Source organism: Dreissena polymorpha, chromosome 11, assembly GCF_020536995.1.
Source record: "Dreissena polymorpha isolate Duluth1 chromosome 11, UMN_Dpol_1.0, whole genome shotgun sequence".
Taxonomy (NCBI): domain Eukaryota; kingdom Metazoa; phylum Mollusca; class Bivalvia; order Myida; family Dreissenidae; genus Dreissena; species Dreissena polymorpha.
The window spans coordinates 61,006,572-61,029,023 of record NC_068365.1 but is presented as its reverse complement, the minus strand read 5'-3'; the positions used below and the strand labels follow the sequence as shown (position 1 = coordinate 61,029,023).

General features: G+C 34.8%; 2 protein-coding genes across 2 annotated transcripts; one reads left to right on the top strand and one right to left on the bottom strand.

The window, feature by feature from the left end:
- Positions 1-4,814: 4,814 nt before the first annotated feature.
- LOC127849881 (uncharacterized) lies at positions 4,815-5,279 on the bottom strand. The gene has a single exon (XM_052382633.1). It carries the CDS (start codon positions 5,277-5,279, stop codon positions 4,815-4,817), a length of 465 nt encoding a protein of 154 aa, XP_052238593.1.
- A 7,397-nt stretch (positions 5,280-12,676) lies between these two features.
- Positions 12,677-21,730, top strand: LOC127851562 (ADP-ribose glycohydrolase OARD1-like). Its single transcript, XM_052385392.1, has 3 exons — positions 12,677-12,880; positions 15,781-15,934; positions 20,193-21,730. Exons 1-3 carry the CDS (start codon positions 12,749-12,751, stop codon positions 20,465-20,467), a joined length of 561 nt encoding a protein of 186 aa, XP_052241352.1. The 5' UTR covers positions 12,677-12,748; the 3' UTR covers positions 20,468-21,730.
- The last annotated feature ends 722 nt before the right edge of the window (positions 21,731-22,452 follow it).

Genomic DNA, 22,452 nt, shown 5'->3' with positions numbered 1-22,452 from the left:
TTCGCTTTATTCGGCACCGACCTAGTATTCTCTTTATCCCATCAATTTTCTTACTCGTCAATTATTTCTTTAAAAACAGAATAGGAAAATAGAACTACTGGTAGCGCTCTACACGGAAAATCCCAAAGTAATTTTAAGCAAACATTGTTTTATTATTTTATTCGTCCCGAGCCTAATATATTACAAAAAGATCAGTCACTAACCTGTATTTCTATGTATCATACCTCTACGTCCCCGATTTGTAAGAAATAATAGTAAAAAATACTAAACAACTGCAGCTTTAGCGGGAAAGAATATGACTTTAGTCGTTTTGTCGTTTGACGTGTTAATAATGACATCATGAGTACGCGCACTTAATATTTGTAAACACTGTTTTTCGCTGTTTGTGTTGCATTTAGTGTTTAAAATGTATTACATCTGGGTATCAAATTGTTTGTTTTGTTGAATCTGATTCGATTTAACTAAAATGATTACTTTATAGTTGATTCCGAGAAATATGACTATAAGAGTCCGCCGCGCCGTGAAAGCTATATTTCAGCATTACCGAAATAAAGGAAAATATATTCCACAGTGGTTTATTTCGACAATGCGCGTCTGATGATGGGATAAAAATGCTATTCTTCTCGTCACAGTTAAATAAACATGCGTGTTAACTAATGCACGGGATTTTCGTGAGTTTGGGCGGGCGTTGTTCGAGGTCCGCTTACAAGAGACAACGCACGTTGTGGTTCAATATATTTGTAACAGCAATTGTTATAATCATGTTTAGTTTTAGAATATTATTATTATTTCAGGTTTAAATGTACATTTTTCATATAGAATTATGATGTTGGATTGGTGTGTTAATGAGATTGTATTTTTTCTAGTCGACTAGTATGGGTGAGGCCCAACACTCGGCAACATGTCATTTGACAAACGGGCACAGGTTTCAAGAGCCATTTTCATAGAGATTTATCTCTGGATTTTCCTGGGCGAGTCGTGTTTCATTTTATACACATTCTAGTTTAAGAAATAATGTGTATTTTGGAGTTTCTGTCGAGTTTCTGCTTTGTTTGTGTGACAATAAGATGTTTTACATAGTTTAGAATGATTTTGTTATGTCCCTGGGTTTTGAATTGGCAAGAAATATGATCTGTAAATGCAGACAGACAGACAGACAGACAGACAGACAGACAGACAGACAGACAGACAGACAGACAGACAGACAGACAGACAGACAGACAGACAGTTTATTCCGACTTATACACAAGTACATCGTCTTCATACTAAAGTATATACATTTTTTCTGTCACGTAACTAGGTATAACAACACAATATTAAATAACATAAAATACACATTAACGAGTACAAATACTTATAAACTATCAAGGCGGTAATAAATTGTATTAAACAGTATTATTTAAAATCGTATTTCTAATAACAAGAGCTTCTTTGATATATTTACATACATTGAAAATAACTGATTTATCACAGGAAATTAAAAACTTTTGGAATTTATATACTGATGGGTTAATATAAAATATACGGTTTAAATATATTTTTCTTAAATCCGTGTAACAACGGCATATACATATAAAATGGTATTCATCCTCTAAATCCAAGTCATTACAACATAAACAATAACGCTCATTTCGTGGTATGTTATTTTGTGCGTATCTGCCCGTTTGGATTCTCAACGGATGCGCAGAGACTCTTAATCTTACAAAAAATAATCGCAAACGTCTGGGAACTAAGTCTAAATATGCTTCATAATCCAAACAGCTTTTAATAACTTTGTACATCACTAAAACAGAACTATTATTCAATTTACCGTACCACTCTTGTTTAAAATTATCAACAAGTCTACATTTGAATTCGCTGATAAAACTATTAACTTGTACAACGTTTGGATTTTCAAAAACATAACTAAATCCATAATTATTTAACAAATTCTTTACATTTGAGACCCAGTTTGTACAACCTTTATTACAATCATTCAAGGCTTGTTTGTATACAGTTTGCATTATGATATTCTCATTGTTGAGAACCTTAAACCAATATTTAACAATTTTAACAAATCTGTTTACATACAATGGGAATCTACCTAATTCTCCATAAACAGCAACATTACATGTATTTATTTTCACCTGCAGCAATCGTTTACAGAATTTCAAATGTATACGTTCAATATCATCTGACTTGGTGAAGCCCCATACTTCTGAAGCATAATTTAATATAGAACCCACAAATGAGTCAAACAACTGACAAAATATTTTTGGTTTTATGTCAAATTCTTTGCATTTAAACAATAATGTATTCATGGCTTTAAGGGCTTTACCAACCAAATGCTCCTGAGTAAGTTTAAAACTTCCGGTATAATTTAACACTGTGCCTAAATAATTAAAGTTGTCAACCACTTCAATAACATTACCATTGTATGTCCAGTTTTCGTTATCTTTTAGTCCGCCCCTCTTCCGAAAAACCATTATTTTTGTTTTATCAGTGTTTACATTTAACCCCCAAGAATTGCAATATAAGTATAAGTTATCTAAATGAGTTTGCACTTCAGCTGGTGATTTGCCTAAAATAGCCATGTCATCCGCAAATAATAATAAAATTAACACAATATCTTCTATATTCAAGCCAGAGTTAATGCTATCTTGTAGGTAGAGTTCAAGGTCTTCAACAAATAAAGAAAACAAAATCGGTGACATTACCTCCCCTTGTCTCAGGTCAACAGCATAACTAAAATAATCTGAGTAAGATGAACATGATTTAACACGAGACTTGACATTTGAATACATATCCTTAACTATTCTAAGCAATTTGCCTTGAATACCAGACTTAAACATTTTCAGCCATAATGCATTACGGTATATACTATCGAAACATTTTAACATGTCGACGTAAATTACATACAAACGTTTATTTTCATTTAAATAATTTTGAACAATTGACATCAGTATAAAAATAGCATCAACAGTCGAATATCCTTTCCGAAATCCGAACTGCGCATCCGAAATAATAGTATTTTCATTGCAAAAACTTTCGATGCGCTTATTTAAAATCGTGGAAAATAATTTTGAAAAACAACTTACTAGAGTAATCCCTCTATAGTTATTGACATCGTTTACAGAACCTTTTTTATGCAAAGGGATTATAACGCCTTCTGTCCACTTATCGGGAAAGAAACCCGATACAAAGATACCGTTAAATAAGTCACACAAATGGGCAGATAAAATATCAGCACATTCAATAAAATATTCATTCAAAATACAATCACTGCCAGATGATTTATTACGTTTTAAATGTTTAATTGCATACTTAACTTCTTCAACAGATATAGGTACATCAAGTTCAGGAAATGTTGAATTTTCTAGGTTAAAATCATTATTTAGACAGAAATCTTCTGCTTCAGTATTACAAAAATCAGACATTTTGTTACTAAGATTGTTAAAAAACCTTGTAAATTCTTCTAAAGATATTTTGTTATTTATGACGCTATGTTTTGATTTAAAAAATCGCCAAAAGTCTCTTGGTTTGTGTTTCCTTAAATTTTCAATATTCAACATTTTGTGTCTATAACAAGAGGCTTTCTTCTTACGAATTAAATCTTTATAGTATCTCTTACTTGAACATAAACAATCTCTATTTGTATCTGTTTTACAAGAGTTAAAAACACGTAAAGCGGCGTGGTACAAATTTCGTGCAATAACGCACTCATGATCAAACCATTCCGCATGCTTTATACAGGTATTTACATTGAAACTAGGGTTTGTACTATAAACACGGCTTTTGGAAAATAACGGGTCCGCAACACTGCGAATGGTATCAGTAAAACTATTCAAAACGTCGTTAATTGATGAACGACTTGAAAAATCTATATGTTGCACAATATTATTAAATGTAGGTAACAATGAAATAATCCCTGAGCGAAATTGCTCGCGTAAAACATCGTCCCATTTATAATTGACATCAGTGTATGACTTAAACTCTGATGGGACATTATTACAAAACAAAGAGAAATGTAGCGGTGCGTGGTCACTAAATTCATTGAAGTCGTGCACGTCAAAATCCGATATAGTTGAAAATGTGATTTCTTTTGTCAACAAATAATCAATGACAGACGTACCGTTATGAGAATAAAAAGTATGCTTGCAGCTATTGCCCACTCTGCCATTAACAATGCGTAAACCTGTGGCTTTACATAAATCTAATAGTTTTACACCATGACTATTTACTAAAGTATCTATTGAGGCCCTAACTAAGGTGTTATCTGGGCAATAATCATCATCATCATATACAGTGTTAATTATGTCTTGAACAATATAATCATATTTATTTCCAACTCTACTATTTAGGTCACCTACAACAAAAATTTGGCCAAGTTCAGAATAGTAAGTAATATCATTTTCTAAAATTTCAAAGAGTTCAACGTTAAGTGTATTGTACACTGGAGAATCCTGCCCCCATAAATAGGTTGCACATATATGCATATCATTTGGGGTATTAAAGAAAGTATGGTCAAGTTTTAGCCAAATAATTGTATCATAGTGGTTTTTTACAATTTCAATACCATCAGATAATTCAGATTTAATATACAAAACAATGCCACCACTATTTCTTCGAGCTTTTTTATGTTGGAATTTTCTAAAAAAGTTAAAAGTTAAATATGCACTTAAATTTATATCGCTATTACTATTTGACCATGTTTCATACAGAAAACATATATCATGATTGCTCAAAATATTTACAAAATTAGGACATGACTTTTTACAATCTGTTAGACCGTTTATGTTCCATGAAAGGATCTTAACATCACCGCCGTCGTGCTCCTACGCTCGCACCGGAGTTCCGTCTATGTAGAGGGTGTCGTAGGCCAGGTACGCTCGTTTACCCTGCCTCCTCGCCTCCTTCATTTGTGGCACCAATTGTCGTCTTTTTTGCAGGACTTCCTGAGGGAATTGTTCGAAGACACGATAACCAGTACCTTCCAGTTCCTTCCATCTCTTCCTCACATTTTCTCTGTCTTTAAAGAAGGCAAATTTGGCAATAATGTTTCTAGTTTTACCAGGCGTCGGGGTCCCATGTGACCGGTGCACACGCTCAAACTGTATTGAGGCTGCTTCTTCCTTGGCTAATTTCATTTTCTCCTGGAGGAATGACCGCAGCGTGATTTCCGCGTCTTCAAACGTGCCGGTGCGTGTTTCCGGTATGCCACTGAACACCAAATTGTTCCTCATGGACTGGGATTGTAGATACACTATTTCATCTTGTAAATTATTTCTCTGTTTCTCCATCTCACTAACCTTACTATTAACCTGATTCAGAGCAAAATCAATACTTTCACTTTGCTACTTACATAATTCCTGTTGGTAAAACGGCTACAATAAAAGCGGGACCGCCTTCTACATTTGGTGTTTGATGAAATGTGTGTTGTCACTTGTTTGCTAGTAAGCAAATATTTTTTTATATTTTCGGACCAATGAAGTGAGGGAGAAAATAATTAGCATTAAATTGCCCTCCTGGTTATGTTTCTTGAATTACATCAATTCTATGTTAACACAGCGATGTGTATCCGTTTCTTTTGAAAACAAAAAGCATTAGAAAGAATTTTTGTTCGTCCCCTATATGGGCATAAACCTTGGTAGCCTTCCAATTTCTTGCATTACATTTGATACTATATTTAAATTGTATAATAAATAATCTCAGTAAATGGTTACGTATTGCTATTCCGTAACCATACCAAGTCGTGAATGTCGTTAATGTACAGTGTAATAAAGACACTCTGGATCAGCAGATGATTGCATTAATCAATCTCTGGTACATCGAACGACATATGTTTTACTACTTCCGATATGGCTGCGCCAAAGAGCATCAAAAGTGGTAAATGAAATTTTAATCTTTATATTACGAAACATTTCAATAAAGAAACTGAAATAAAAATTTTATATTAGGCAAAGAAGACAATATTAAATAATATGTTGCATCTCATCTTTGGTGATTATTGTTATGTTAAGCTTTGTTTGAAGTAGTCAAACTGGAAATATACATGGACTTTTAAAATTATTTTTGTATTCATAATCATGCTCAGTTAAAATCAGTATTATTCTTGTGGAACACATCACCATGCACTCTATTATTTGATTGATACGCAACTTTTTTAATAATTCATTAACCACAAATGGGACATATATACATGTAAAATAAAGAATTGTGCAGACTTGATATGTTTATTAAATGTTTATTATAATTATTTCTTTACATCTATTTAATTAATAAAGACTGCACAAAAATCCTAAGGCTAATTGAGGCACAAGAATTTCCTGGGTAGAGCCAAACCAGAAATGCCAAGATATGAATAAATTGTATTCGGATTGTGTATTGGTGGTTTCTTAAAAGTAATGCTTCTTCCCAGCAACAACATGAATTCATATCAGCAAAATGATTTCTCAATTAAACAATCGTTTCATTAATGGATGTCATTTAAGAAAAACTGCTAGCTCCTGTCAGCTATGCTTGTCCGATGACCGGCAACATTTTTAATGTGTTCAATATATCATTACATGTTCAACGAATGTTCCGATCAAATGTTATGATAATTGACGACAATTGTGACGTATAGAATGTTCGCAAGGTTTCACTATAGACATAAAAGGACATTTGCCATGCATTCTGTGGCATTGATTTTAACCGACTGCCCATGAGCAAATAATTTTCTGAGCAAGTTTTATGATCGGGCAAAAAAGTAACTCCTTGAGGGTTCAGACAGTTAAGCTTTATCCGTCTAAGGTAAACTCGACCGCCCGTCCGACTAAAACAAATTCACGATCCCTGATGATTTTAAAAAGTGAGTTATAGAGGGTAAGCAGAGTTTCAATTACGTCTTATAAAACAAACTGCTCCGGCATCCCGAGGCCATACTTGTCAAAAGCCTATAACTTTTTTTAAACTGCCGAGATATCATTAAAACACATGTTCTTAAAAAGTGTCATGATGATTGGATTAAAATGTTACTTCTGTGACGTGTTTATGAGGTTTTCTTAGTAATATGAGAATAATTGTCTCGCCCCCTGGCGGCCATATTTTCAATATTAAATTATTATAAGCTCGGACGAGATTCCATTTCAACACATGTCATGGTCAAGTTTCATAAATATTGGACCAAAACTATGACTAACCAAGGCTCTACTTTAGAATTAAACGTGGCTTTGACTCGTGGCCTCTGGAGGATTGGCAAGATATACATATAATATTATAAGGAAAACTGCCTCGCCATTTTGCGACCATCTTTTCCACTTTCGAACTCTGACGTTATAGTAATTAACACATTCTTATCAAGTGTCCTTTTTAAAGGGCCACAAATGTGACTTCTTGAGTGTGTAAAATAGTTCTCTATAGCCACTCTCCGCCACCTATCTGACATAATAATCAGCGGTCAGGAAGCATGGTTCAATTCGGCTATTCGACTGAGCAAATGGTTTGACGAAGTTTGCACTAAAAATGTTACTTCCATATAAACAAGTTTTTTCTTCTATTTAACCTTGTGATTGATGCATCTTACAATTTTATTAAGGTAATGTGGACAATGCACACCGTACGAATAACAATGGAAAAAGGAGATCACTAAAGCTCACTAGGAGCAAATATAACTCGGGTGAGCTGTAAACATTAATTTTTGTCTACATGATTTAATACTATTCCTGGAACTTAATATTCTATATTTTGTTTAACAACTGTTTCTGATGTCATTTATATTCTCCAAATTCGTTCCAAGTGTTAATGAAACTCGCTCAGAATATTTGATCCCATTATATATCAATTGCAGATAAAGGTGATGATGATGATGATTATGATGATGATGATGATGACGACGACGACGACGATGATGATGATGATGATGATGATAATGATGATGATGATGATGATGATGATTATGATGATGATGATGATGATGATGATGATGATGATGATGATGATGATGATGATGATGATGATGATACACAATAAGCTGAGTCCCCTTATAGAGACTGATGTCTTCTCAGATACTTTCTGTGGTCTGCTTCTGCAGCTGAGGCGTTAACATGAAAACAAACAAAAACATAAACAGATAAATATTTGAACGAGGTTTAATTGTTGGCAAAGCAAAACAAACATTCAAGACTTAACATAACTTTATTACTCTAAGTTTTCGGACAATCTTAAGTTTTCAGACACCCCTTTTTAAGTAAAAAAAATATATTTAGTGACTCCAATATTTTGGTCATCCAGGTTTCACCCAATAATTAATTACTCTGAATTTTCAGACGTTTGTATTTTTATCAGAAAAAAAGCGATATTGTGATGAAACATCGAACATGTTTGTTATGTTGAATGTTAGAAGTCATTAGACCATTACATTTGCTTTATTGGAGTATAAAGGTATTATATTGCAAAAAGACGATTGCTTCATCCGATAATTAATGAAGTAATCATAGCAAGGAAACAGTAAGTCGTGAAAAATGCATTTAATTTTTTTTTTAAACAAATCACTGTTTGATGTCATTTTATATATGATTGATAATAAAAATTAGTTATTTATTCATTAGTGTCAATTCGCAATTTAAATATCTACAAATATCAGTCCTCATGTTGTTTTAGGGGGAATGCTAATCATAGTACTTCGTGGTCAAAGTACAACCTTGGAATATGTTCCGGTAAAACAAAGTATAACACTATACTATTTTTTTAAAGACATTGCAAACACTTCATTTGGTAATTAATGATAACCGGGATGTGTAGTCAAGCACACGCTGTATTCATAGTTTGTGTACAGGAATATAGCAACATCCGACGCACTAGGTATATTGTGTGTTTCTTAATATTTGTACACTTTATTTTTGTGTGAATATATTTGAGTATTTGAATCTTCAGAATTGTTTTAAGTGTATGAAAACTTAGATTAATTAATATAATTTTTCATTATGATTTTAACCTAAACGGAAGACTATTCACTATTTAATATAAATAACGAAAAATGTGATACAGATACACCAGTTTGTCTTCAATTCTTGATTTGTGAGTGATTTGGCTAACGGCAGCTAAGAATTGCGATTTTTTAAGATGGTATTAACCTTAGTTGTTCGCAAGCAAGAAACTACAACTTGTGGTCGTGTTTCGGTACTAAATCAGGCTATTGGAATGTAGATATCGTTGAGATAGATAAGCAAAAAGAGCTTTTTCAATCCCTGATCGTTCACCTCGACCATGGCATGGATACGAGTTTGGATAATGCCATTTCCCAGATACATGTACACGATTGATGCAGATGATTTTTTACTTTTTTTAAATGTTTTTTTATAGTCTATAATAATTTTATATTAGGGCGATAGTATCTTCTATCCGGGAACATCTTCGTAATCATTCGAGAGATTATCCGAAAGACAGAGAAATGCAAATGTTAAGATTAAATCCTTAAAGTGTGTGTTGTTTAAGAAGGAAGTGACATTAATAGGAACCTATCAAAACTTCGACAATACAAACATTTACCGTTAATACGTTTGCAAGTATAGACGTGATAATCAAGACGAGATCGGAAGAATATTTGTTTTGGTTGTAGATTGTAAAAAAGCTTTTTTTGATTAGTGTCCCAATTCTATCGTTTTCAACATAAACTGAATGTGTTGTTTATACCGACAAACCACTGATAGGTCAATGAGCAGTTCTTTCTCAGAGCAAGGAGAAAGAATAAGTTGAATACTTCAATGGTGGTAGGGTAATTGAATAATTGTTATTATTATATTTGGTATAACATGACATTAATATGAATTAAAAGTTGTTCAAAGATGTGAATTTAGACGGCTTTGAAACTCGTTGGCCAGAAGTTTCAGAATACGAAGTTGAAAGTATCCTTGGAAAAAAGACTGGAGTTCATGGTTGTGAAGGCCAAGTTTTGGAGGATATAAATTTAGAGATGAATTTAACTTATGTATTTTTTTACACAGTGACATAGACAGCATATCTTGACACAGCTACACAACCGTAGCACCTACGATCATTTTGGGGAATAAAAAGGAAACCTAGAAATATGTATTTATTGTATACTTAAATAAAAGATACTGAAAACTGGTGTGAAACATGTGATGAATATTAGAGTTTAAGAGTTACACTTCGGAAAACTGAAGCTTCCATGAAAACATATTATGTCGGTTATTTTAGTTGTGTTATCTTATGATGCAATTGATTTCATTTTTTAACGAGTGAAAATAGAAATGTAATGGTTGTAGGAGATATAATCAGTAAATGGACTAAGTGTGATGCGTTAGAATATTTAGAAACTATCACAGTTTCTTTATCTTTCATTCTCTCACCTAACGTTTCTTCAAATAAAAATAACAGTGTCAAATGAACATCGAATTAGTACTCATGACATAATGGTAATTTGTTCAGTCATGTAGAGAATTCTAGAGTTATATTACATATTGATAGAGAAATGCGGTAAGCAGGTCACCTTCAATTTGGTACTAAGGGGAAAAGGAATCTAAAACAGAGCATTTAACACACACACACACGCACGCACGCACGCACGCACGCACGCACGCACGCACGCACGCACGCACGCACGCACGCACGCACGCACGCACGCACGCACGCACGCACGCACGCACACACACACACACACACACACACACACACACACACACACACACACACACACACACACACTTATAGGGATTTAGTAGATGCCGCTAGTAACGGACTAAGTGACCATATCGCCCATGCTTCGCTAGGTTTGTCGCAGTATGTGGATCCCATGCTTTAGATGCATAGATGGATTGGACGCACAAGAGCTTTATAACATTGTGACTTTATATCGGTCGCGCAGTTGTTGATGTTTCTTCTCAAAAAAGCAAGAGAGTTGTTGGCTTTCTTTGGAGATCTCATCAACATGGCTGTTCCAAAGCAGTTATTCGTGCAGTGTGAACCCTAAGTAATTCCCACTTGTGACGTTTGTGAGCAGGTGGCCGTGAAGCTCGTAGGTTCTCTTGATAGGATAACTTTTTGATGAAGGGTATATTCTCACATTTTGAAGGGTTGAACTGCATTTGCCAACCTCTCTCCGATTGTTCTTAGGTCCTCTTACAGGATGTATGTATCTTCAATCGTTCGGAGCTTACGATAAATTAGGCTGTCCTCTGCACAGAGGAATTTAGTGGAGGCTTCTCTTCCTGGCATGCGATGATGTGTGGCCTTCAACAAGGACTTCCTGGTTTCTGTTGCTGAGAAACCTTGTGATCTACTTCAGTAGGTCATTGCGGATGCCAAAGTGGCCCAGCTTGATGGTGAGTCGCTTGTGGGGTACCTTGTCGAAAGCTTTGCTAAAGTCTAGTAGCATATAATAAATCTGGTCACCATCGTCCAAGCTTGAGGAAATGTCTTGTAGGGTAATTACAAGCTTGCTTTCGCTTTTTTGAAGCAGTGCTGACTGTCACTAAGTATGCCATGGTGCTCCATGTGCTTAATGAAATGATTGTGGAGGATATGCCCCATGGTTTTGCAACAGACTGGGGTCAGTGATATTGGTCTGTAATTTGCACGAGCTGTGCGGTTTCACTTCTTAAAGATTCAAGTGACCATAACGTGCTTCCAGTTATCGGGTACTCGACCTTCGCAAATTTCTTTAGTAATCTTAATTGGTGGTAGTCAGTCCGGTCCTTGTGCCTTATGGGTCTAACAAGAGTTTTCTTATGCCATCTGTTGTGATATCGAAGGGTTCCGCCGAGGGGTATATAACTGAATACATAGTTGGTGTGTTGGAGAGGTTTTCTTCGGTGAAGACACTGTTGAAATGTGAGTTAGAATCTCAGCTTTGTTCTTTGGGTCACTATGACCGAAACCGTTGCTTTTGAGGATTTGGACACCGGAACTTTCGCATCTTTTGGGATTTTTTGTCACGGGTGAAGAGGTCTCTCACATACTTGTTGTATGCCTATTTGCATTTCTGTTGTGTGTCTTTTTGTACCTGCCTATACTTGGTTATGTCCTCGGGGGTACTGTTGAGTTAAGCCTTTCTGTATGATTTCTTTTTCCTCCTTGAGATGAGTTTTACCTTCCTATTTATCCAGGGTTTGTTAAATCCACTTTTTGTCAATTTTGAAGGTGTATTTTCCACAATGATGGATAAACAGCTATCTTTGAAGGAGTTCCATAGGGCGTTTGTGTAAGTGGACGTAGTGTTTTCATGTGTGAAGGTGGAGGTGAATTCATTATTTGCATGCTTTGATGTCCTCGACATTCATTCTGTTCCACAGAAGACACTTGCGCTTTGGTAGGCGCTTTCTGAAGGACTATTTAGCTACCTCTATGAATACAATGTCGTGATCACTCACTCCTGGTTATGGATTGCTGCGTATTACCAGAGACGGCTTGTTTGTCACGAATTAGATCTAGTCGTGTGTGTTTTTTTCTGGCTGGAAACTTGATGGCTTGTTCAGAGCCAGTGTCATAGAGAAGGTCTAGAAAGTGTTTAGATTGTTTTTGTTAACGTCAAGAGATAACTAACTTCATAAATAGACAAAGTTATTCAGTTAAAGACAAATAACACGTGGAATATAAATATTTTTTATATAACATTTCCATATATACAATGTAATAATTTTAGTAGAATGTAACCATACACGTTTCATTCATTAAATGTTCATTCGTATGATTTAATTTACACTCTCTTCATAACGGAGAATATATGGGAACTTACAATCGGCATCCCGTTAAGTTAAGAAGTTAATATTATATGTCTTTACATAAAGCACTTGTTTTTAGGCAATGCAATTTATTCGTTTTGAAAGATCTGTTATTTACACAGCATTCGTATAAAATGGCAACAGCTGATGGTGATGTAGGAGAAGAAAATGGCAAGTTATCTGTAAGTGGGTGAATATTTTATTAGACTTAGTAGTCCGACTCCAAGGAGTATTTTATTAGGTTTCATTTACTGTCCATATTCAACAATTATCTAAATGGTAGACATTAACAGAGATAAGTTTCATAATTACAATGTTAAATAATATGTAAACAATATTAGATAAGAGTTCTTAGCAGATCACACGCTTAAAGCAGTTTAATGCATTGTCGAAGCAACTTACCCCCATGTATTTTAGCAACGGTGTGTTGTCCGAATTCTTAAAGGGTAATTTTCTTGATTGTTTTATAAAAGAATGTCAAACGAAAATAAAAAAAACAACCATATGAAGCTAAATATATTTAAACTTAACTTAATAACAGTTACATTTAGTAGCTTTACATGCAGAATATTTATAAATGGTCAGTTATGGCTCTGTCCGTAATTTTTCAAGTCAACACCGTTACAAAGAAAATTTCATCTACCGTAACGGGAATGATACGGGGATACAACTTTTTCCGAAAAGTAAACATTCTTTCAACCTTTTACGTCATAATTAAGCAATGAACAGAGCGCGAAAAATGTGAAAATCATCAAAACGTAAGTAAAATATTGAACGTACTTTTATTCAGTGTCAACACCGTTCTTCCATTTTCTTTGCTATTTCCACTTCCTGTTCTTTTATGATTTTCAAATATTATGTATTCTTAGATGCCACAAAATAATGTGTGCGTAATGTGTTTTTGAGACAAGTAGCATGCTGTTTGTGGATGATCAAATGCCTGAATGTCATCACCGTTACAGTCCACACAGTTACGCTGAATGAGTAACAGTGATGATAACATCGTAACGGTGTGCACAAATATATACACACATTATGGTGTGAATAAACTCCGTTTTCATATCGCCGATTGTTTTTCAAACAACATAGCAAATTTTACATGGAATTTATCAGACAACAATGGAGAATTAATACAATTAGAATCAGTTCTGTCAGAATTCCCGAATGTCATCACCGTTACGTTCTACACCGTTACGCTGAATGAGAAACGGTGTTGACAACATCGTAACGGTGTGGACAAATTTATACAAACAATATGATGAGAATAAAGTTCGTATTCATATCGCCGATTGTCTTTAAAACAACATCACAAATTTTACATGGAACTTATCTGACATACTTTCTAGTAAAAAACAGGATGCGAATAAACAAGAATATGAAAATATAAGATAATCTGTCCACACCGTTACAAATGTGACAACATTGTTACGCCGCATAAAAAGAAGACTTTTATATACATTAAGATTCAACAAAAACTGCAAACGTGTTTAAATATCATAAAGTCTTCAAAAAGGTGTCCAATGAAAGAAAAATTTAGTATATAAACATGTACCCAAACATTTTATAGAAATTCTTAAAGTTGTAAAACGTAACTAAAATGTGTATTTACACCGTTACGCACTTAATGTTCTGATAAAGTCACTGACGATTTGGAATTGATGTAATAGCCACTCATGATCACTTTATACAATGAAACAACGCCAAAAAATTCATTTAAATTAAGTTGAAATAAAATAATATTATCAAACAAAGATTTATGTCCGTAACGGTGTTCTCTTCATAGCTTTTGACGTGCATCAAATAAGCCTTCATAATCGCGATCTGGGTCACATTAGGTCGTGCCCAGCTTCGGTTGACGTCCGTCTGACATGTACCTAACTGATAAACGGTCTGTCGTTACTGCTTTACTAATTGTGTTTTTGAATATTTTTTATCAAGAATGGAACCTTATAAAATATTCACCCTCGTAAGCAAATATTGAAATAAAGGTGAATCGTTATCATAGTCATTCTAAAAGGACTCCCGGAGCCTTTTATAGTTTTTTATGTGATGGCTCTGGGAGTCCATATGCACCCCTTCATAAAAACAGCCACAGTTCTCCACAGCTGATCCAACGTTGTTTGTGACAAATTGAGGCAAGCAATGAATAAACAGCATCGGGAGGAGACTCTTCTAAAACACATTAAATGAATGGCAGCCTACTGACGTTATCCTTTGCATGCAAGCGGAAAAAAAACATGATTATGTTTAAACACAATCAAGGTTTTTTCTGCTTTGTAAAAAAGGCTGTAAAACGGACCTGATCCCAAAGCAAACAGTCCTGATCCCAAACAAAAATTGTTTTAAAAAAATCCCCCCCCCCCCCAACAAAATATCCCCCCCAAAAATATTTATTTTTTTAGAAAGAAGTGCCCTATGATTATTATATAATAAACAAAGTATTACAATAACATTTATATGATATTTTACCCAAAATGGCCAGGAAAAGGCCTGCTGTGTCAATATTTGTTGATAAAAAAAGCTAAATTTTGTCCATTTCGTCTAAAAAAAATTCCCAAATGTGCCATTTTATTGATAAAAAAAAAATCCCAAGTTTACTGGACTCCTTTTCACAAAATGGCTAGAAAAAAACCCTGACACTATTCTTGCTGACCTTTTTTTTTTTGCTTAAATTTGGAACGGTGTGAAATATTATTGGGCATTGTTATTGACTTAGGCTACATGACAAATCGTGGTGTGCAAAAAATTGGAGTAATGCAACCTATCAGAATCTGATAGCGACCTTTTTAGTCAGCTTTAATGCGACAGTTTTTTCTGATGGTGGATAAAGAGTACAAGAGAAAAAGAAAGTATCTCAAAACTACGGTTGCAAATTGACCTTGTTTTATGATGTTGCCATTTTCTACAAAGATTTAAATTTTATACATGTCACTCAGAATAAAGAAATGTTTTACATTTCTGAAATCTCTGATATTTTATTTTGTGACATACATAACAATTAAATAATTGTTCAAACAATTAATAAATCTTAGATTGTAAATTAAAAAAATCTTTATTAGTCTCACGCATGCAATGTTTTCAGGATTTTAAGATCATTCACAAGAAGGGTGACCTATTTTCCTGCCCGGAGGATGAAAGCCTGGCTCATTGTGTCAGTGAGGACCTCCGGATGGGGAAAGGAATCGCCACACTGTTCAAGAAAAACTTTGAAGGGGTACCAGAGTTAAAAGCACAGGGTAAAGTATATGATCTAGCTCTCTGAATATGGGGCTTGATGCATTTGTGCACAATGTTGACCCAGATTGTCCCTTTCAACTTTTCAAAATGTATTTTCCTTAAAAGGAAGTATCTTTTTATCAAAAACCCAGATTTGGCAGAAAATGCGGACTTCACTGGCTAATCTGGGATGTCATTTTACATATATGCAATCCTTTTGGGAATGGCATCAGCACCAGTTTGGGAAATGGGAAAATAAGCGTCTCTGTATCTAACCACACTTAAAATGTTTCAATCTGTAAAATAAAATTGATAAAACAAAGTTTAATGTGTTTTCAGGAGATAAAGTGTATTGGTATATACATACTCAAGTTTATATGAAGCTTTTTTTTTAGGTTTTTACTATATTTGTCATATTTTAGCTCGACTATTATATATGAAATATATATATAGTGGAGCTATCCTACTCACCCCGGCGTCGGCGTGAGCGTCTTCGTCTGCGTGCAAATGTTAAAGTTTTGGTACTACCCCAAATATTTTCTTTGTCCCTTGACATATGCTTTCATATTTTGCATGCTTGTTTACCAACATGACCCCAATCTATAAACAAGAGCAGACAACTCTATCAAGCATTTTGTCATAATTATGGCCCCTTTTCCACTTAGAATATGCAGCAAATGTTAAAGTTTTCGTACTACCCCATTTATTTTCATTGCCCCTTGACATATTGCTTTTATATTTTGCATACTTGTTTACCAACATCACCCCAACCTATAAACAAGAGCAGACAACTCTATCAAGCATTTTGTCATAATTATTGCCCCTTTTATACTTAGAATATGCGTATTATTGATAAATCTATGTTAAAGTTTGCGTACTACCCCAAATATTTCCTATATCCTTTGACATATTGCTTTTATATGTTGCACACTTGTTTACCAACATGACTCCAACCTATTAACAAGAGCAGACCACTGTATCAAGCATTTTGACATCATTATGGCCCCTTTTACACTTAGATATTTGAACATTTTGCTTAAATTGCCATAACTTCTTTACTTATGAACACATTTTATTATTACTTTGACAAAACAACACTTACCTGAATACCACAATGGATTCCACCCGAACAATACCCCACGCCCCTACCAAAATCCCCCCCCCCCAATTTTTTTTTGTTTGTTTAAACATCATCTAATAAATTAAACACCCCACATTATACCCCCCTCTCACCCCCACCCCCCCTACCCCCCCCCCCCCCATCCCCCCCACCCCAAAAAAAACAACGAATATTTTTTTTTTAACATCATCTAATAAATTACCACACCCCACATTATACATGTATCCCCCTCTCACTCCCCCCCACCCCCCCTGATTTTTTTTTTAAACATCATCTAATAAATTACCACACCCCACATTATACCCCCCTCTCTTGAAAGATCGTCTTATAAATTATTGAATATGGACAATTTCCCCATGATGGCTTACGTTATACTGTCAAGCACTCAAATAGTGGAGCGCGCTGTCCTCTGACAGCTCTTGTTTATCTTCAAATTGGGTAAGTTTGCAGACTAGAAATTTGAAATAGGGTATATTTATTGGGAACCAAGTTATACAGAGGAAAACATGATGACTTCTTGTTAAACTTAAGTATCTTACATGAATTATTTAAAACAGTTTTTACTGAAATCATAAACCTATCAAGTAACAGTTACTCTGTAGTTTACGGGAAGTATGCTTAGTTTACAGGAAGTATGCTTAGTTCTATTTTTAGCTCACCTGAGCAAAACATGCTCATGGTGAACTTTTGTGATCGCCTTTTGTCTGTCATCAACATTAACCTTGTTACCACTCTAGAGGCCATATTTATTTCCAATCTTCATGAAACTTCGCCAGAACATTGTGTCCCAATGATATATTGGACAAGTTCGAAAACTGTTCCATTTGTTGAATTACATGGCTGCCATGAAGCGTGGCAGTTTTCTTTATAAGGCTGAAGTAAAACCTTGTAAACACTATAGAACTCACATTTATTGTCTGATCTTTATGAATTTGGTCAGAACATTTTTTTCTTATGATATTTTGGATGAGTTCCAAAATGATTACAGTCTGTTGAAAAACATGTCTGCCAGAGCTGGTTTATTTTGCCCTATATGGTTTATTATAACCATCTTAACACTATAAATGTCACATGTATAGTCCAATCTTTATAAAACATGGTCAGAACATTTGTGACATGATATCTTGGATGAGTTTGAAAATTGTTTTGGAATGTTGAAAAACATGGCTGCAAAGGGGTGGGGCATTTTTGCTTATATGGCTATGGTATTCAACAGATGTTGATGGAATATCCGAATATTCGTTCGGAAGGATGACCGAATATTCAAATACCAAAATCGGTATTCGTTGCCATCCCTAGTACACATGTATAAAAACCTTGTTAACTCTCTAGAAGTCACATTAATGATCCAATCTTTATGAAACTAAGGTCTGAACATTTGTTCAAAAATCTATATGGTCTGTTGAAAACTACGGCTGTAAGGGGGTGGGGCATTTTTCCTTTAGTAAAACTAAAGTCACATTTATAGTCCAATCTTCATGAAACTTGGTAAGAAGATTTGTTTTTATTATATATGGGCTGAGTTTGAAAATGTTTCCTGTCCGTTAAAAAACATAGCCGCCAGGTGTCTGGGCACTCTTTTCCTTAGAATTGCTATGGTGAAACCTTGTTAACTCTTTAATTGATTATTTGGGCAAGTTTTAGAAACATCTCAAACGTTGCTGAGAGTAGTTCAGTTCCTTGAAGTATCTGTTGAGCGACCGTGGGCTTTTGATCCTCTTGTTTACAACTTTGATAGATGTTTGAAAACCTGTATAATGTACTGTTTGGAAAAAAAAAATCATAGTTTTGAAAAATTGAGTTCATAAACATTTATGCCAAGAGCAAGTTCATTAAGATCAGGCATTCAATTATTGGATACTATAATATATTTGCTAGTAATGTTTTAGCTCACCTGAGCAAAACACGATCATGGTGAGCTTTTGTGATCATCTTTTGTCCGTCCTTGTCATCTCATGTGTTGTCAATGTGAACACTCTAGAAGTCATATTTTTGTTCCAATCTTCATGAAACTTGGTCAAAACATTTGTTCTAATGATCTCTCGGATAAGTTTGAATATGGTTAAAGTTCCTTGAAAAACATGGCCGCCAGGGGACGGGGCTGTTTTCCTTAAATGGCTATAGTGAAATCTTGTGAACACCCTAGAAGTCACAATTTAAGGCCAATATTAATATTGGTCAGAATCTTTGTTCTTATGATATTTAAGCTGTATTTGAAATAGTTTAAGGATCCATTTAAAACATGACTGACAAGGGTCGGGCAGTTTTATTTATATGGCTATTATAGTAAAATGTTGTTAACATTCTTGAAGTCATATTTACAGTTCTATCTTTACAAACTTGTTCAGCTCATGTGTTCTCATGATATCTGGGCATGATTTTGAACATGGTTTCAGTTCCTTGGAAAACATGGTTGCCATGTGGCATATATTTCCTTATTTGTCTATAGTGAAACCTTAATAACGCTTTTATAGCCACATTCTTGGGCTAATCTTTATGAAACTTTGTCATAATGAAATCTCTTCTTAATTTGAATCTGGGTCATAAGAACTAAAAACTATGTCAAATATAAAATAGCACATTTACACCCTAAAAGTCCCTTTCTTTTTGAAATTGTCATGAACCTCTGTCAGAACTTTTCTTCTAAAATTATCTCAGTGGAGTTTAATAATGTTGACTGCTTTAGGGTCTCAGTTAAGCGTCTAAGGGCCCATGGTCCTCTTGTTTATTATCACAGCTATATGCTAACCACCTGTTTCCTACACTTCATAATGCTTTAAATGTTAAATGTTACCATACTTTCCTTTTAACATATGTATTCTTAACTAAATTACAGATTTAAGTTGAAACTAGGGGCTGCATCACATATGTGGCTAATACTTCCACACTGCTTGGTCAGCAACATTCAAGGGAAAATAACTCCAGGTTGTGTGTGTACCACTAGTGATATAGTGTCTTGCATGTCTCCACATGGTGAAGACATCATGTCTGGGGTGTCAAATGGCCGAAATCTAAAATCCTGAAAACAAGTCTAGCATTTAGGGGGCCAGAGCCAAAAGTGGGTTAATAATACATTTAATTAAATTTATGTCAACTTTGTAAACAATATGTCAAAGTAAAATAATTTGTGTTTAAGATGACATTGAATTTCTTTCCAGGTAAAAAAGTGGGCGATGTTGCAATATTGAAGCATGGAAAAAGATTCGTATACTACCTGATAACAAAACCCAAGTATTTTGACAAGCCCACCTATGCAACACTTGAGGACAGCCTCAGGGCCATGCAGAAGCACTGTGTTGAACATAATGTGACTGCTGTAAGCATGCCAAAAATAGGTTGCGGGCTGGATAAGCTGCAGTGGCCTAAAGTTGAAGAAACGCTAATGAGTGTGTTTATGGATACCAACATAGTGATAAGTGTATATAGCCTGTGAGTGCATGGCCATTGGTGAAGTGTCAAGTAGTGACCTAGTAATGATGCTCTAGATATTTGTAACTATTAAAGCAACATTTGTGAGATTTGTATGCCCCCGGATCGAATGATCGGGGGTATATTGTTTTTGGCCTGTCTGTCTGTCATTCTGTCATTCTGTCCCAAAACTTTATCCTCAAAACTTAAACCTTGGTTAAAGTTTTGCGATAACTTTGAAATATTGAAGTAACTTGATATTTGGCATGCATGTGTATCTCATGGAGCTGCACAGTTTGAGTGGTGAAAGGTCAAGGTCATCCTTCAAGGTCAAAGGTCAAATATATGGCTTCAAAGCGGCGCAATAGGGGGCATTGTGTTTCTGACAAACACATCTCTTGTTTATTATGCAGTTGATAATTCAGTTATATTTCGGTAAAATGACTCATTTTTAGCCCGGCTGTTTTCGGAGAAAACCCGAGATATTGTCATAGCCAGCTTGTCCTGTCGTCCGCGTCGTGCTAAAACTTTGACATTTTGTCAAAGTTTTGAACATTGGCTCTAAAATCAAAGTGCTTCAACCTACAACTTTGAAACTTCATATGTAGCTGCACCTTGATGAGTTCTACATGGCACACCCATTTTTGGATCAGTAGGTCAACGGTCAACTTCACTGTGACCTCTAAAAAAAAATATTCTGACAAGCTTTCATTTATTCAAAACTGCACCCGCAGCTGAGCGTGGCATCCGTTATGCGGTGCTCTTGTTTAAATATAGGGCAATTACAATTGATTATGTTATGATTATAATATGTTTTCTCAAATTTCTACGAGAAAATCGTATTTCAGTTTTACAGTTTTTTCACCTGCCATTTGTTTCAGTTACAAAGTGTTGTTTTTTTTTGGTTTTGATAATCACATTATTTTTTTATTATGTTAAAGTCAGTCACATCAGTTCTGAAAGGTATTTATATTTTGTTAATCCTAGCAGTATTTATCAATTATCTGAAAATAATAATAGTTAATAGATCTCAGCTGCAGACTCAACAATGTTTTTAACTTTTTACCAATCAACACAACTGACTGTTTCATACATTTTACTTACAATGTATCTGGTTATCTGCAATATCTGTTTTATAGTTTCTTTTGAGTGATGTAACTAAACAACCTTATGTGAAATTATAAAAAAGAGCAGTAGAAGAGAGATGAACATAGTGTTGATATCAATTTAGTTCACTGTTGTTTGAAGTTGTGTTAATGTATATTTATGATAAAATTTATTAAGCATTCATCTGCTTGATTGCGTGTTCATTGCTCAACGTGACAAAAATATATGCGTGAGGATGCTTTAAACACGTCTTCATCCATTCATAATGAACGAAATAGTGAAGGACTTTCACATATCCACATCCACTGACATTAGTGTGCATATCTGTACAACTGTCTCTACTAAGACCATGACTTGTCCAGAGTTTTTTTCCACAGTTTTCAACCTGTAGCCTTCACACTTGCAGGCTTTATTCCTAATTATATGAAGTTGAGCATTTGTCGTCATACATGATACAAATTCTGCTTATTCTTCTTTCAACTTAGGCAATAAATAACACCATGATTCAGCAAAATAACTTTCATGAACCATAAGCTTCACAGATGTTATATTTGGTATGCATCACCATACAGCAGTTGTCTAGTTTTCTTAAACTATGCCCTGTGGGTAAAAACTGGCCATGCCCTTGCCATCACTTGTCTCGTAAAGACTTGTTTCCCACAGTAACACCATGTGATTCTGATTTATATGCACTGATGTATCGCAACTGTAAAAATCTTTCTGTGTTACTACATTGTACTAGGTAGTCTGTAACAATAGTTTGAACCTATTTATTTGAGCTCTCTTGCATACAAAGCCTAAGGCTTATTTGAAACGCTCTTGAGTCTGTTCCCTGGGACTAGAACCAGTACTTGATGTCTATGGGGGAGATTTTAAGAAGGCTTCCACTGTGGGCATTGAACC